General features: G+C 37.1%; 1 protein-coding gene across 7 annotated transcripts in view; it reads right to left on the bottom strand.

Annotated features, from left to right (window-relative positions):
- The window catches only part of DGKI (diacylglycerol kinase iota), a 312,169-nt gene that overhangs the window by 174,832 nt on the left and 123,748 nt on the right, over nucleotides 1–13,589 (bottom strand). For all 7 annotated transcript variants that reach the window (XM_075940048.2, XM_075940098.2, XM_075940058.2 and 4 more), the window contains 3 exons: nucleotides 9,469–9,564; nucleotides 7,414–7,488; nucleotides 1,161–1,217 (listed from right to left, as the gene is read on the bottom strand). In XM_075940048.2, coding sequence (XP_075796163.2) covers nucleotides 1,161–1,217; nucleotides 7,414–7,488; nucleotides 9,469–9,564 — 228 coding nt within the window. The remainder of the gene's footprint in view (nucleotides 1–1,160; nucleotides 1,218–7,413; nucleotides 7,489–9,468; nucleotides 9,565–13,589) is intronic.

The following is a 13,589-nucleotide window of genomic DNA, read 5'->3' as shown; positions in this document are numbered from 1 at the left end:
ACTGCGATTGAATTTAAAGTAGTTCATTGTGTATATTTTGACATGTGATATTGACAGTTTATGTTTTTACAGTTCTAAAGCTTTAACTTTTTTAATCTCAACATTTATTGTTATTAAATAATTAGTCTGGTCCCTTATAATTTCTCCCACCTATAAAAAATTTAATTGATTAAAAAAAAATGCTCATGTTCATTATTTTGTACACCTGTGAAAATATAAGACAGTAAAAAAAAATGCAAAAATAAACATCAGTATTAGAGCCCAAATTTATTTAAAAAATAAAAATAAAATCCTGCTAAACTTTTATGCTCCTAGGGCAGCACAAGTAGGCACTGCTGCTTGCTATAGGTTAAGAGTAAACTCTCAGTCTAAACCATAATTTAAGCCATACTTTCTACCCTACACTTCAAAATCTGTTCCTGAACTCTCCATACTCATTGTTAAAAAAGTAAGTCTATCTAGCTTATCAATGAAGCTGAGATACTACACAAGCAAATAAGCTCTACTTTTTCCTTTCTTTTCTTTATTAAAAATCTAAACATACAAGAATTTAAATGTGAAAGCCTGACATGAAGACATGAAATAATTTTCAACAACTGTATTAACTGTATTTTGTTTCACGTGCTACTTTCTGTGCCTGTTTATTCTACTTAAATATGTTCCTTCGTGTTTATATCATGAAATATATGCATAAATACCATAAAGCATGCAGCTTCTATAATGTGGCCAAATTCATACTGCAGTTGAAATTAACTTTTGCATTTCATGAGGTTTTGTAATTTTGCAAGCTAATGAGAGACTTAAAACCCTGAAAATACTATTGGCAAAGTGAGGGGGAAAAGGGGTAAAAGAAAGGGAAGAAATAACGGAGAGATGCAAGGGTAGAAAAATCAGAAAGACAGGAAATAAGAAAGAAAGAATATGAAACATAAGAAAAAATAATGGATGAGGGAATATGGAAAGAAGACATTTATGTTATTGATAATAACTAATGTGGCTATTTGTCTAGAATTCATTTTATATTCATTGTGGAGAGAATGTGTCCCACAGGAGGCCAGTTCCCTTTCCAAGGCTCCAGTGAGTCTAAAAGCCATGTTCCTGCTCCAAGAACTTGTGCACAAATCATGGAGGGGAGCAACGGTTAGTCATAAGTTACTTACTTCTCTTGGAGATCTGGAGCCCCCCTCTCGGAAAGTTGGTTTGCACCGAAAATTAATCTGCCATTAAAAGCAAAGCAAACAAATAGAAAAAAAATCAATGCTGTTTAGGAAGGTCACTGTAAATGTTGACAATGTGCATGGTAATATGAGTGAGAACTGTTCCCGCATATTATATTAGACGAGCTCAACAAAATTCCTTTTTCAAAAACATACTAGCTCAACTAAAAATCCAGAGCCCCAACAAAAAGCTTTATTTTGCTCTTAAATAGCATTTTTTTCTGTATGTACCTACCCAAACAATTCACGTCTTCCCTCCCCATGTCTCTCAACAATTTTCTCATCACCATGTTGTGGCTGTCTGCTCACTTTCTCTTCTTTGTCTGCCCTCCCTCTCTTAAAAGGCAGCACTGCATCAGTTTAACCTTCCTTTGCATGAGCAAGGTTATATTTGCAACCATTCACTGGGTTTAAACTAGGGATTTTAATGTCAATGGGAGCTCGTAATCAAACTCCTTTGGTCTCTTTGAAAATCCCAGGTTTACTGCTTTTTTAATGTACGCTTAAATTCTGCACACCAGTCACATAAGAAATGTTGGGACTCACCCTGAATGGGTAAGTAGATTGTTTCCATATCTTTATCAGGCACTTTACCCACCCATAAATACTGGTCAGACTAGCAGTGCCTAATAAAGGATCAGCTACATGCCCTGTTTCTGAGGGCAGAGTAGACTACAGGTCAACAGGCAGGTGCTTTCATAAAACTGAAAATATTATTAGAAAACAGATTGGAAACAAAAAGAAAGGATGGAAGGAAGGAAGCAATGAGGGGCAGGAAGAAAGAACCACCAAATATGGGGAAGCACAAGGTAAAAGGGAGGAAAGGGAATGCAGAGACAGTAAAGTAGTAACGGGGGAACACAGAGAGAACAAAAGGAAGACGATGATGGTAGAGGTGGAAAAATAAATGGTGCAACTGAAGTTACCAACGGAGCTCAAGTTTGCATTTCCGCAGTTTTCTCTTCCTTTTTCCCCACCCCCATTCTAAGGAAATGAACCATCAAAAGAAGAGTCAAATTTCCTATAGCAAAATGAAAGCTCCTTATAATCCAAGCTTATTTCAAACCTTGCATCAGTAAAAGCAACACTAAATTGTAATTCTTAATGCCTGGTCTTACAGGAGGATATATAGTGTAAAATGTTGACACACACATTCTGCAAATCACTTACATGACCACAGTTATTGCTCTATAGACATAACATGGCCAGCAATCAAAATGCTTGCTTGTGATGCTACGCTCTCAGGCCATCTCCCAGTACCTGCGCAATACACAAGCATGTTCAACAGCCACACTATGGTACATTTCCAGGAAGTACCACCTTTATTACAGCTTTAGTCAAGCTATATGAGTGCAGTGCTACACTGTCCTTTCCTGAAACAGCATTTATAGGAACAGTACTTCCTCTTTCAGATGAGATATGTTGTTGCCAGCCATGGTATCCCAACAAGAGGAATGTTAACTTCAGTATCCTGTCCAAATTCCACTCCGAGGACTGTGCTATTTCTTTAAGTTCCTCAAGTAGCTTTTAATTTTATGCTGTTTTAGTCTTAAGCTTCTGTCCAAAACATAAGGATATTATGCCTTGTTAAATAGCTGATAGGCTTACCCCAGAGGTGGCTCCATTTCATTGACAAATGATTCTCTAATAATTATGTAAACTGCTTTGATATCCAATGGCCCTGCCAGGAAGCAGCTGAAAGTGGGCCTAATCCTGTGCCAGTAGCTCTTCTCTCAGCTGTTCCAATTTAAATTCATTTTTCTTGAATACAGATGACTGGAATTGTACACAGTATTCCAAATGAGGTCTTACAAATGCCTTGTATAATGCCATTAATATTTTTTTTTAATCTCTACGGGAAATGCCTCATTTACTACATTTGAGGATTGCATTTGCCTTTTTCACAGCTGTACCAGACAATTAGCTCATACTCATCCTGTTACGGACCCCCATACCCAGATCTCTCTCAGCTATCTCTTTCTACTAATGAGCCACCAACTTGTACCGGAAATTCTGATTATTAGACCCTAACTGCATGACCTTGTATTTTGTATGGTTGATTTCATTCCATTTCTGTCACTCCAGTCTTCAGAATCATACAGTTTTTCCTCTGTAATATTCCAATCCTCCTGCATTGATGATGACTCCCAACTTTATATCATCAGCAAATTTCATTTGCACACTCCTATTTTTTATGCCAAGGCCATTAATACAAATGTTGACTAAGATTAGTCCCAAGACCAACCCATGCAGAACTCTCTACAGTCTGATAATTCACCTTTCAGCACAATCCTTTGCCTTCTCCCCTTTAGCCAATTCCTTAATCACTTTGCAGTGCTTGCACTGATTCCCCCATCTTCCATAATTTAACTAATAATTTCCCAAGTGTTACCATGTCAAATGCTTTACCAACGTCCAAACGTATTAGCTCTACTGCACTTCCCTTACTGACAAAAAAAATTAGTTCTTTTCTCAAGGAAGGAAATCAGGTTATTACAGCATGATCTACTTTTGATAAACCCACATTGCATTACATCCCCATTTCCTTTACCTCTGTTATTTAATTATCCTTATCTTCACAATTTGCTCTAAAATTGGCATTCTACTGAGATCAGACTAATAGAACTTAATTGTCCAGATCACTTTTCTCGTCTTTCTCAAATATAGGTATGATAATAGCTGTTCTCTAGTCATATGGTACTATATCTGAACAGAGATTTATTAAAAATCCTTATTACAGGATTTAAAATCTCCTATACCAGTTCTTTCGATATTCTGGGATGGAATTATCTGGTCCCACAGATGAGAGATTTAAGTTTTTCTTCTGCTTCAGGACAGGGCAATTTCCATTTCTGTATACTCATTTCTAACAGCCACATTGCATCTCTGTACTTGTTCAGTATGATCACAGTCACTGGAAACTGAGTCAAACTGTTCATTTAGTTTGGGGACCAATCTGGAGATTATTTTAAATCTAAATCTTATCTCTTTGCCCAGAACCCAAGCCTCATGTGTCCCTATTTTCTTTTCACTTATTATTATTTAATTTCCTTGGCAAGAGCTAATTCAGGTTGACTTTTAGTAATTCTCCCTTTCCTACCTTTTCTAACCTCTACAATGTAGCTTTCTTTGCCAGTCAGACTTTCTCCATTCCATATAGTCTTTGCTAATGCCTAATAACCTTTTTAGAGGAGAATTAAAAACAGTGAATAGTTCTGCAACACCTTACAGACTAAAAGAATGTAGATGGTATCATAAGCTTTCGTGGGCACATCCCACTTCCTCAGATGAATGGAGTTAAGGGATCCAGGGTCCAAATAAATAGCAGAGAAAGAGAGGAAATTGGGAGGGAAAGAGAAGAGAAAAATGGAGGAAAAATATTGTCGATTAGAGTGTCCATGCTAAATGCATTTAATAGAGTGGGCTCTAAAAATTCTAAGTACCCGGTGCTTGGCTTTTTATGTCATTAGAATGTGGAATGTAGTGCCTTATCCAGGTTAGGTCTTTGTTTAAGTCTCTATTCAAGGTTTTCACACTTGTAAATGAAACCAAGTTCTGCAGCTTCCCTTTCAAACTGGTTTTTGAAATTGCTTTGAAATAATATGGATACTTTTAGATCCATTAGTGAGTACCTGGGCAAGTTAAAATTTCCCCAAAAGGTTTCTGTGTGTTACCATTTTGAATATCTGATTTGTGTCCATTAGTCCTTTGTTGTAAAGACTGTCCGGTTTGGCCAATATACATAGCAGAGGGGCACTGCTGGCACTTGATAGCATAGATCGCATTGGTGGATGTGCAGTTGTGTGAGCTTCTGATGTGGTGACTTACGTGGTTAAGTCCTGTGATAATGTCATTCGTACAGATGTTTGGACAGAGTTCTCACCGGAGTTGCATGCAGGGGTGAGTTCCTGGATGAGTATGATGGAGGTGTGCTACGTGGTTGTTGGAAAAAAGAGGTAGGGGGTTGTCTTCTCTTCATTTCCCAGGGCAGCAAACCTTTAACTCAACTCAATTTCATCAATACTAGCTGGTCTTTTCCTCTGCCTTGTCCCTATGTCATATTATTCCATGGATTGCCTTTCTCTTCTGGCAGCTTTCCCTGTAGCTCCTTTTGTTCAGCAGACGTCCATAAATTTTGAGCTGTCTGTACAACCTCTCTCCTTTCCTGAATGATTCCTTCATATCTTCTGAATTCCATGATTGTCCCCAGCAGCAACTCTAATCCTTGAATCTTCTCTGCTGTGAGTTCTATCAGGTGACATTTCATGCATAAGCAGCTTCCATCAGACACCTTATCCAGGGTGATACACAACCTGCAGTTTCCTTCTGTCCTCTCCTCCTCTGGTCATTTGTAGTGCTGCCTCAATAGCCACCACTGTCTTCTTTTCCAAAAACCCTATTCCTAGTGGAAAAGAAAACCTCCCCACTCGAACGCTCACTTACAAACTCCTACAAAACTCTGCTGTTAACTGCCGGCTGTTCACTGCTCCAATGTTCACTAATGACTGGCTTTTAAACCTAGGCAAACTAAGTCAGTCCTAGCCACTCATTAAGGAACATCAGGAAGCTCTGAATCAAACTGTAGTTATTGAAAATATTTCTTCTTTGAAAACAGATTAACCTTGCAATGCTATTATCCCTCCTCCAATCCTGTACATCTGGAGTCTTTGAGCCTCTGTTTCACTAAAATCTAATTATTTTAGTTAAATTCACCCCAAGGAAGAGGGTCAAATACAAAGTTTATCTACCATTGACATCCCCTAAAATGGAATTTAAGAGATGTACATATCTTTGGATAGCCTCTACACAGGGACAAATTTCATACTCTATAGAGTAGTAGAAAACAAACTAACCTTCAACTCAATGGCCTGCATCTGAGTGTACATTTTTGGCATACCGTAAACTAGTGAGGATGTAAGAAATTAACACCACTTCTGGGTAAAACATGCCAAAAAATATTGATCACTACAATTTTGTCTTATTTTACCTTCCGTTGTGTTAACCAAAATGTACTAAAAACTCTGACAAAATAGCCCCAACACATTTGTTTTAATGGCATTTTGCAAAACTCAGCCAAATCTGGGAAAATTAAAATCCCTTTTCAAAGGAAAGCCACTATAGATCTTTAATGTGTTGCCCATTTCTCTGCAAGAAATTGGTGTCATTTTACCTGGGGTAAAATCCTGACCCCATTCAAGTTAATGGCAAAATTCCCATTGACTTCAGTGATGCTGGGATTTTCCTCCATGAATCCTATTGGGGAAATAATTAATCCTGTAACAGATTTTGAGTTAATTTAAAATGAAGAATAAATGTACTACCACATAAAGGAGTTCTGAAAAAAAATTATATTATATGTTTAATATGCTTTGGGATTTTGGAGGTTTGGGGAGGAATCTATTAGATCAGGATGGATATCAAAATAAATTATTTCCCAAAGCAAAGAAAGATTTAGAAAATGTTTCCGCTTGTAATTCAAAGTGCTATATCCCTAAAGTTCAGGGGCACAGAGAGTCTACGGAACCCCATTAAAATAATTATGGTGATTGTCGACCTTGTAATCTTTTTTAACAATGGTAGGTGCCATAAATTCAGTTTTGTTATAGAATTGTGTGACTGACAAATAGGTTGTGGGATAAAAAACAGGGCATTTTCTATCTTTTATTTTCATTCTACAACATTTTCCCTTATAACTGGAGCAGGATAACAATATGCTTAAAAATCAATTAAAATATCATACTTTCAGGAATGTTTCTTTTTCACCTGGTACAAAATAGACCTGTTTGGTTTAGAAACATTTCAAATGTTTTGATTAAACAAGTCACATCAAAAACATTTTTAAACATTATTGGAAATGTTCTTTTGCTGTAAGCCAAATTTAATAATTATGTAGGTAATAATTTCTGCTAAAATTGGCAACATTTTAATTTAAAACATTGTAAAAATCATGAAAACAAAAATAATCTTAAAAGTCATTAATTTTTTAATTATTTTCTTTAAAATGGCTTTTTCCTACAATGGAAGGGTTTTTTCCATTTAAAAATTGTGAATAAGGTCTACCTACGATATTATGAAAGTCTTTTAATGTATTTGACATACCGGAAATTAAGCTAGTGGGGTTTTCAGGATAATGCTCAGTTATAGATTTAAAATTTGTACTGTACATTCACTATTCCAGCAGGTGGAGTCCTCTTACCTTTTCTAACTGTTCCATGCACGCATTGTGAACCACAATCTTGCAGGCAGCACACTTCCGTCGGAGAGCTGATTTCTACAATATTTAAGAACAATGTGGGTGAGAGGGTATGAAATAAGGGGAAATCATTTACAGCAGCAAAAATGTACAGCCGAGGCCAGATGGCTTCCTCTTTCCCTCATTTTATCCAACAGATCTTCTGGACTGTCTTCAAAACCTGATTGATCTACGTGTTGAAAAATGGCTTGAAGCTGACTAGTTAAGAATAAAAGCATAAGCAGGAACAGCATGACAATACGGAGCATTGAAACTATGGTGTAGGGATATGTGATCTGGAAACAAGAACTAAAAGCATTTTTAAAATAGTAAATAAAGTTATTGCTGGCATTCTTGGCTATAAGACTTCCATACCAGGAAGAGTCTAAAATGGAAAAGGGAACAGGTAGTGAAGATAAAAGGAAACATACACACTTTACTGAGAGTTTCAGTAATGACTTGAGCAAAATTGGGAAAAAAGTTCTTTATCTATTGTTTATACCAAGCACTCAATTTGATGGAGCATCACTGTGACCAATGCATTACAGGAAAAAATCCTGTGTAATTTATTAGAGAATAATAATCATCCTGAAAAATGTTAAACAACCTATAAAATGGTACAGCAAGAACATATATTCCCCATTACATTTTTAGGGTGGTTTTACAATTCTGTATAAAAGATATTATATTAATTTCTATAGGCTTTTACAGCAACTCCTATAGAATCCTATTGGACACATTCTTATCAAAGCCAACACTGAGTCTCTATTAAAGACAGAATGTCTTTACCATAAATTAACTTTCTTATTCTTGCACATACTAGACATTCTAATGAGCCACACAAATGTCATTTTTAGATAAACACTTATGGCTGAGACAGAAAGATTGTCAACAATAAATTAAGGCTGATTTTCTTGAAACTTTGCAGTAATTTTATTGTAGTCATTGAGAGCTTGTAATTAATGTTTTCTTTATAATTTTAAATAAGTTATTAGTTAGATTTAGGAAGCAATAGCTCTCTTGTAGCTAACATAACACTAGTAAATTTGCACTATTGTCAAATCATTATAGTTCTTGGCAAGTCTCTCAATTTTTGATATTTTTAAAGCACCAGCTGATGGAATTATGATATTAAGAATTTCAGCTTCTGATTTCATAAAATGTAAGTTTCTAGTCCTTGTGATTGCACAGGAAAACCTGAATACATGGAACAAGCATCCCCTAATGGCTTAAAGACCAGAAAGAAAAATAAAATAAAAAATGTTTGTTTTTTAAAATGTCATGATTTGTAAACCAATCTCATGATTTTAAGAACTGGACTACTGATTCCAAGCATTAGTAAGGAAAGACTAGTGCATAAAAATCAAACTTAGAGTCTTTCCATCTCATGTACTATTTATGCACCAGCTCCATGTTTCAAAGAGTGGGAGTTCATATCCTGCTAAGGCCTTAAGTTTTTTTTAATTTCTATTCATTTTCCATAAATGTAATTATAGATTAATTATTTCATACCACTCTTCCATTAAAAGATATCTGATCTAAAAATATTATATAAGTAAAAAGCTAAGTAACAGAAAGATCACTACAGCCATAGAAAGAAGTGGTATCTCTAAAGAGATTCAAATTGGAAAAGCATTACCCATATAATTGATCAAGATAAGCAAAAAATAATGAGAACTAATTATATTCTTCCCATCTATAGTTCATACACTCATACCTAAAAGAAGCGCAAGTGTTTCTTTGTGTTGCACTAATAGATACTCCCACAAATCAAATTAGGACTGAGGAAATACCTCAGATTACATATTATTAGTACAAATAGCACAATTTTTTTTTATTTTTTTAAATAAAGAATTTGACCAGTAGTTTTGTTTATTTTTTTCTTCCTATCTGCTGTAGCAAGGCACCCCCCATTGCACTAGGAAATGCAAGTTCCCAGACTTCTGAAAGTAGTCATCAAGCAAAACTGGGTTCCTTGCCCTACCAACAGATAAGAAAATCTGAAACTGTTACACTCACTGCAAATTTGACTTGGCAACTGTCCTCCCCCAGGTAACACAGGTCCCCGGACACATTGGTCTCCAGCCACAGATGCTCTCCATTCACTGCATTCTCCTGAGAAGAGATGATTGTTAAATTGGCTGATCTGAGCACAGGAGGTTAAAAAATTTGAACACTGGCTTAAATTTAAAATAATGATTAACTTATCATTGGTGATCGAAGACACAAGTTTGCTCTCATCCTAGAGCTGATCAGATACTTTTCCACAGCACAAAACCATCACGCTGTGTCTTAGTGGGCCACCCCCTCACAAGACGACTGTGGTAGAAGGAGAGGAGTGCTGTGGGTCAGGACCAAGGTTCATTGACCTTGGTGTTTGGAGAAACCTTGCCTAGCACCCGCCCATACTACGTCTAGCTTAAGCAATATTATCAGCTCCTCACTTTCCTCAGTATGAAATTTACCACTATATTAAAAAAAAAGTAAAATGACAACACTTGATTTTTCCACTGACATATATTTGTAGACTAGAGACCTGTCACGTTACTGGTCCAGTAATGTGACAAGACCCAACCAAGGAAGTGCAAACTACTATATCCAGTGGAACTGCAGGGGTATTTAGACAGGAAGAAATGATTTGTTCAGAAATCCTGAGTACATATCACCATTCTCATGAAAAATGCTGTTGGAATGTTAATGGACAGAACTAAGGGCCTTGGGTTTACATATCAAGGATGCCACCTCCTGCTGGTTAATGCTCTCAGAATCATGCTAGTTGTTTTGGCGATCCAACAGTGATTCAGGGGCAAGTGAAACATAGAAATGCAGGGCTGGAAGAGACCTCAAGAGGTCATCTAATCCAGCTCCCTCTGCTGAGGTGGGACCAAGTAAACCTAAACCACCCTCTGTCTAACTTGTTCTTACAAACTTCCAGTGATGGAGATTCCATAACCTGTTTTCAAAGTCTACTCCAATATTTAATCATCCTTATCATTAGCTGTTCCTAACATCTAACTTAAACCTCCTTTGCTGCAGATGAAGACCATCACTTTTTTGTGCTACCCTCAGTGAACACTGAGAACAAGTGATCACCATTCTCTTTGTAGCAGTCCTGAACATATTTGAAGAGTGTTATCCAATCTTCTCCCCACCCCCACCAATGCTTAGTTTTCTTTTCTCAAGACCAAACATACCCTGTTTTGACAGTCTTCAAATCTATTAAAAGCTGTTATAAAAAGAGGACTATGATAAATTGTTTTCTGTGAATGAATCACCCAGAACCCATACTGGAGCAGCCCAGCTTTCCTTAGGAACTCACATGTATTTATCAAGTCCAGCCCTCCATACTTTATGAAATCTTGCAAAATGTGATACTAGCTTAATAGCAAAAATAAAATGTTGTGTATGCAATATTTGAGCAAAGTGAATAAGCAAGAATTTTCAAAATTAAAGCACAATGAAAAATGCTTTGCCATTCTCTGGCATTTGATTCCCACACTGCAGAAGACACAAATGATGTTGCTTTCCAACCAGATGGTGTCCTACAGCAGGATACTTCCAGACTTTTTCATCAAAATCCTTTTTTTTAAATAGCACGGGCAATTTTTCAACATGATAAGACAAAAATTACTTCTCTCTGACCATAAGGATATTTCAGGGAAGGGCTTTTTACTAGGGAAATGTATCAGGTATCGTTTCTTTGAGTTCTGCAATAGAAATGCATTCACAATAACTAAATCAATATTAAAAACTGCAAGTAAATAACCGGTATCTATCAGAACTCTAATGCCAATTTACCAGAAGTCATCAGGTCACAATCCAAAAAAGATTGTGGTAAAAAGGAAAAATAAGATATTTTTATAGTGACAGATATACCTGTCCATATTTTACTGTATATACTAGATATAAGCAGCCTAAAAGTGACCAGAAACACTCCTGCCAGTAATATCAGGCTTAGTACAGTCCCTAATAGAGGACTGAACTAGGACTCAAGTTCTATTCCTGACTCTGCCACTGACCTACTACCTGATCTTGGGCAAGTCACTTCTGCTCCCTGTGCCTATGTTTCCCCTACCACATTTTGCCTGTCTTGTCCATGTAAATCATAAGTCCTTTTGTCTTCAATTATGTGTTTGTATGGGTATGCCTACACTGCATTCCTCTTTCGAGAGATGAATGCAAATGCAGACAAACAAAATTGCAAATAAAGCGTGGATTTGAATTTCCTGTGCTTCATTTGCATAATCGCAGCCGGCCGCTTTTTTGAAATACCCTATTTCGAGATAAAATATACTTCTTAAGATGCGGTTATTTCAAGAAAAAACCCTTCTTTCGAAATAACTCTTACTCCTTATAAAATGAGGTTTAAGGGTTATTTTGAAAGAAGGGGGTTTTTTTCCGAAATAATCCCATCTAGACTGCGTTTTTTCTTTCAAAATAGGGTATTTTGAAAAAGCGCCCGGACGTGATTATGCAAATGAAATGCAGGAAATTCAAATCCGCACTTCATTTGCAACTTCACTCAGCTGCATTTGCATTTCTTTCTTGAAAGAAGAATGCAGTGTAGACATACCCTATGGCACCTAACCCAGCCTAAGTTAAGGCATGTAAATGTTATAATGATAATGATAATAATGCTTACTTTTCAAGACTAGAGCTCATTTAGGTACAAATCCTGCTTGTCTTGCTCATATAAGCAATTTTACTGCATCCATCCATTTTTCCTCTAAGTTCATCCTCACAATAAAGCTGCACTATACAGGAAAAGTGATAGCCAGAACTGTCAAACAGGTTTTTATAGTACATCAGGAAAAAACATCATTTGAAAGCCCAGTCACTTAATTCTAATGAAGATGTCTGTACCTCACCATCATGCAATGCTTGAAATCCTAATTTCCAGCCTAGTTTATGTGGTATTAAACTGAATAGTGGGACAAAGAAGCAGATGAGTCTTACACTATTCAAAACTGCTTAAGTGGGACACAGTGTAGGACACCTTCCTTGTTAAAATAACCAGTGGTTAACAACATATGGCTCATAATATTAGCTGGTGACGCATCATGCACATTATAAAGGAAGTGTGTTTGGAACAATCAGTTTGGAAAGCTAAGCAAGAAAGCACACAATCCTGACTCCTGATTTTTTATCAGGGATCAAAATTCCCTCAAAAGAAATGAAACAGAGTAAAAGTTCCTCTATTCACGGCATGTTTCGCTGTGGCTTTCCAGTCAAGGTTTCTAAAGATAAAATGGCCTATTTTCATAACCCACTTTAGACCAAATTAGATTTTGTTCTCTGTTGTTCCTGAATGGGTCATACATTCATAGCACCTCATTTTCTATCAGAAGTATGACTAAAACAAATTTGTACTCTACTACCCTTTTTGGGCTACGTGATGCTGGTCAGACTAGATGATCACTGTGGCTCCTTCTGCCCTTGACACCAAGGGGTCTGATTCTCTGTGGCCCTGCACCTAAATGATTTACACCAGTGCCAAAAATGGGCTTAACATTTTACCATTCCCACCTGGTGGCACTTACATCCATTTTACATCCACTTTTCTCTAGGGTAAATGACTCTAGGGTAGAGCTGGTCAAAACTTGGCCCTGGGAGGGGAAGAAGTTGATTAACAGGGCCCATGGACCGAGACCCCAGTTCAAGAAATATCGAAGTAAGCCATTTAAAGGAGGGAGAAACAACTTTTAAAATACACCAGGCTAATATATTAATCCAATTACTGCATTTACCTGTAGTGAGAGTAAGCAACAAACACACAATTATGATCAATGTATAATATTTGTTGCTGCAAATTATATTACAGTAAAAGTTTTGATATGTGGCACTTGAATACCTAAAAAGCTTGGTTATCTGGCATTGCCCCCAGCGTCTACACTCCTGTGTCCTCAGGGGCACATGCACCTGACTCCCGCCTGTGCAGCCAGCCAACTTGATGTCTCTGTCTGTTGTGGGACTTCTGACAGTTGGCACTGGCAGCTGCTGTCATCATCAGGCACCTTCCTCCCCCTCAGCCTGCCTTAAGAAGTCAGGAAGGATGGCAGGAGACAAATCGCTTGATCATTGTCTTCGGTCCACCCTCGCTGGGGTACCTGGTGCTGGCCACTGTCGGCAGACAGGCTACT

The sequence above is a fragment of the Pelodiscus sinensis genome, chromosome 1, assembly GCF_052426305.1.
Source record: "Pelodiscus sinensis isolate ZL-2025 chromosome 1, ASM5242630v1, whole genome shotgun sequence".
Lineage (NCBI taxonomy): Eukaryota > Metazoa > Chordata > Testudines > Trionychidae > Pelodiscus > Pelodiscus sinensis.
The sequence above is the reverse complement of the archived record's forward strand: the minus strand, read 5'-3'. Positions and strand labels throughout refer to the sequence as shown.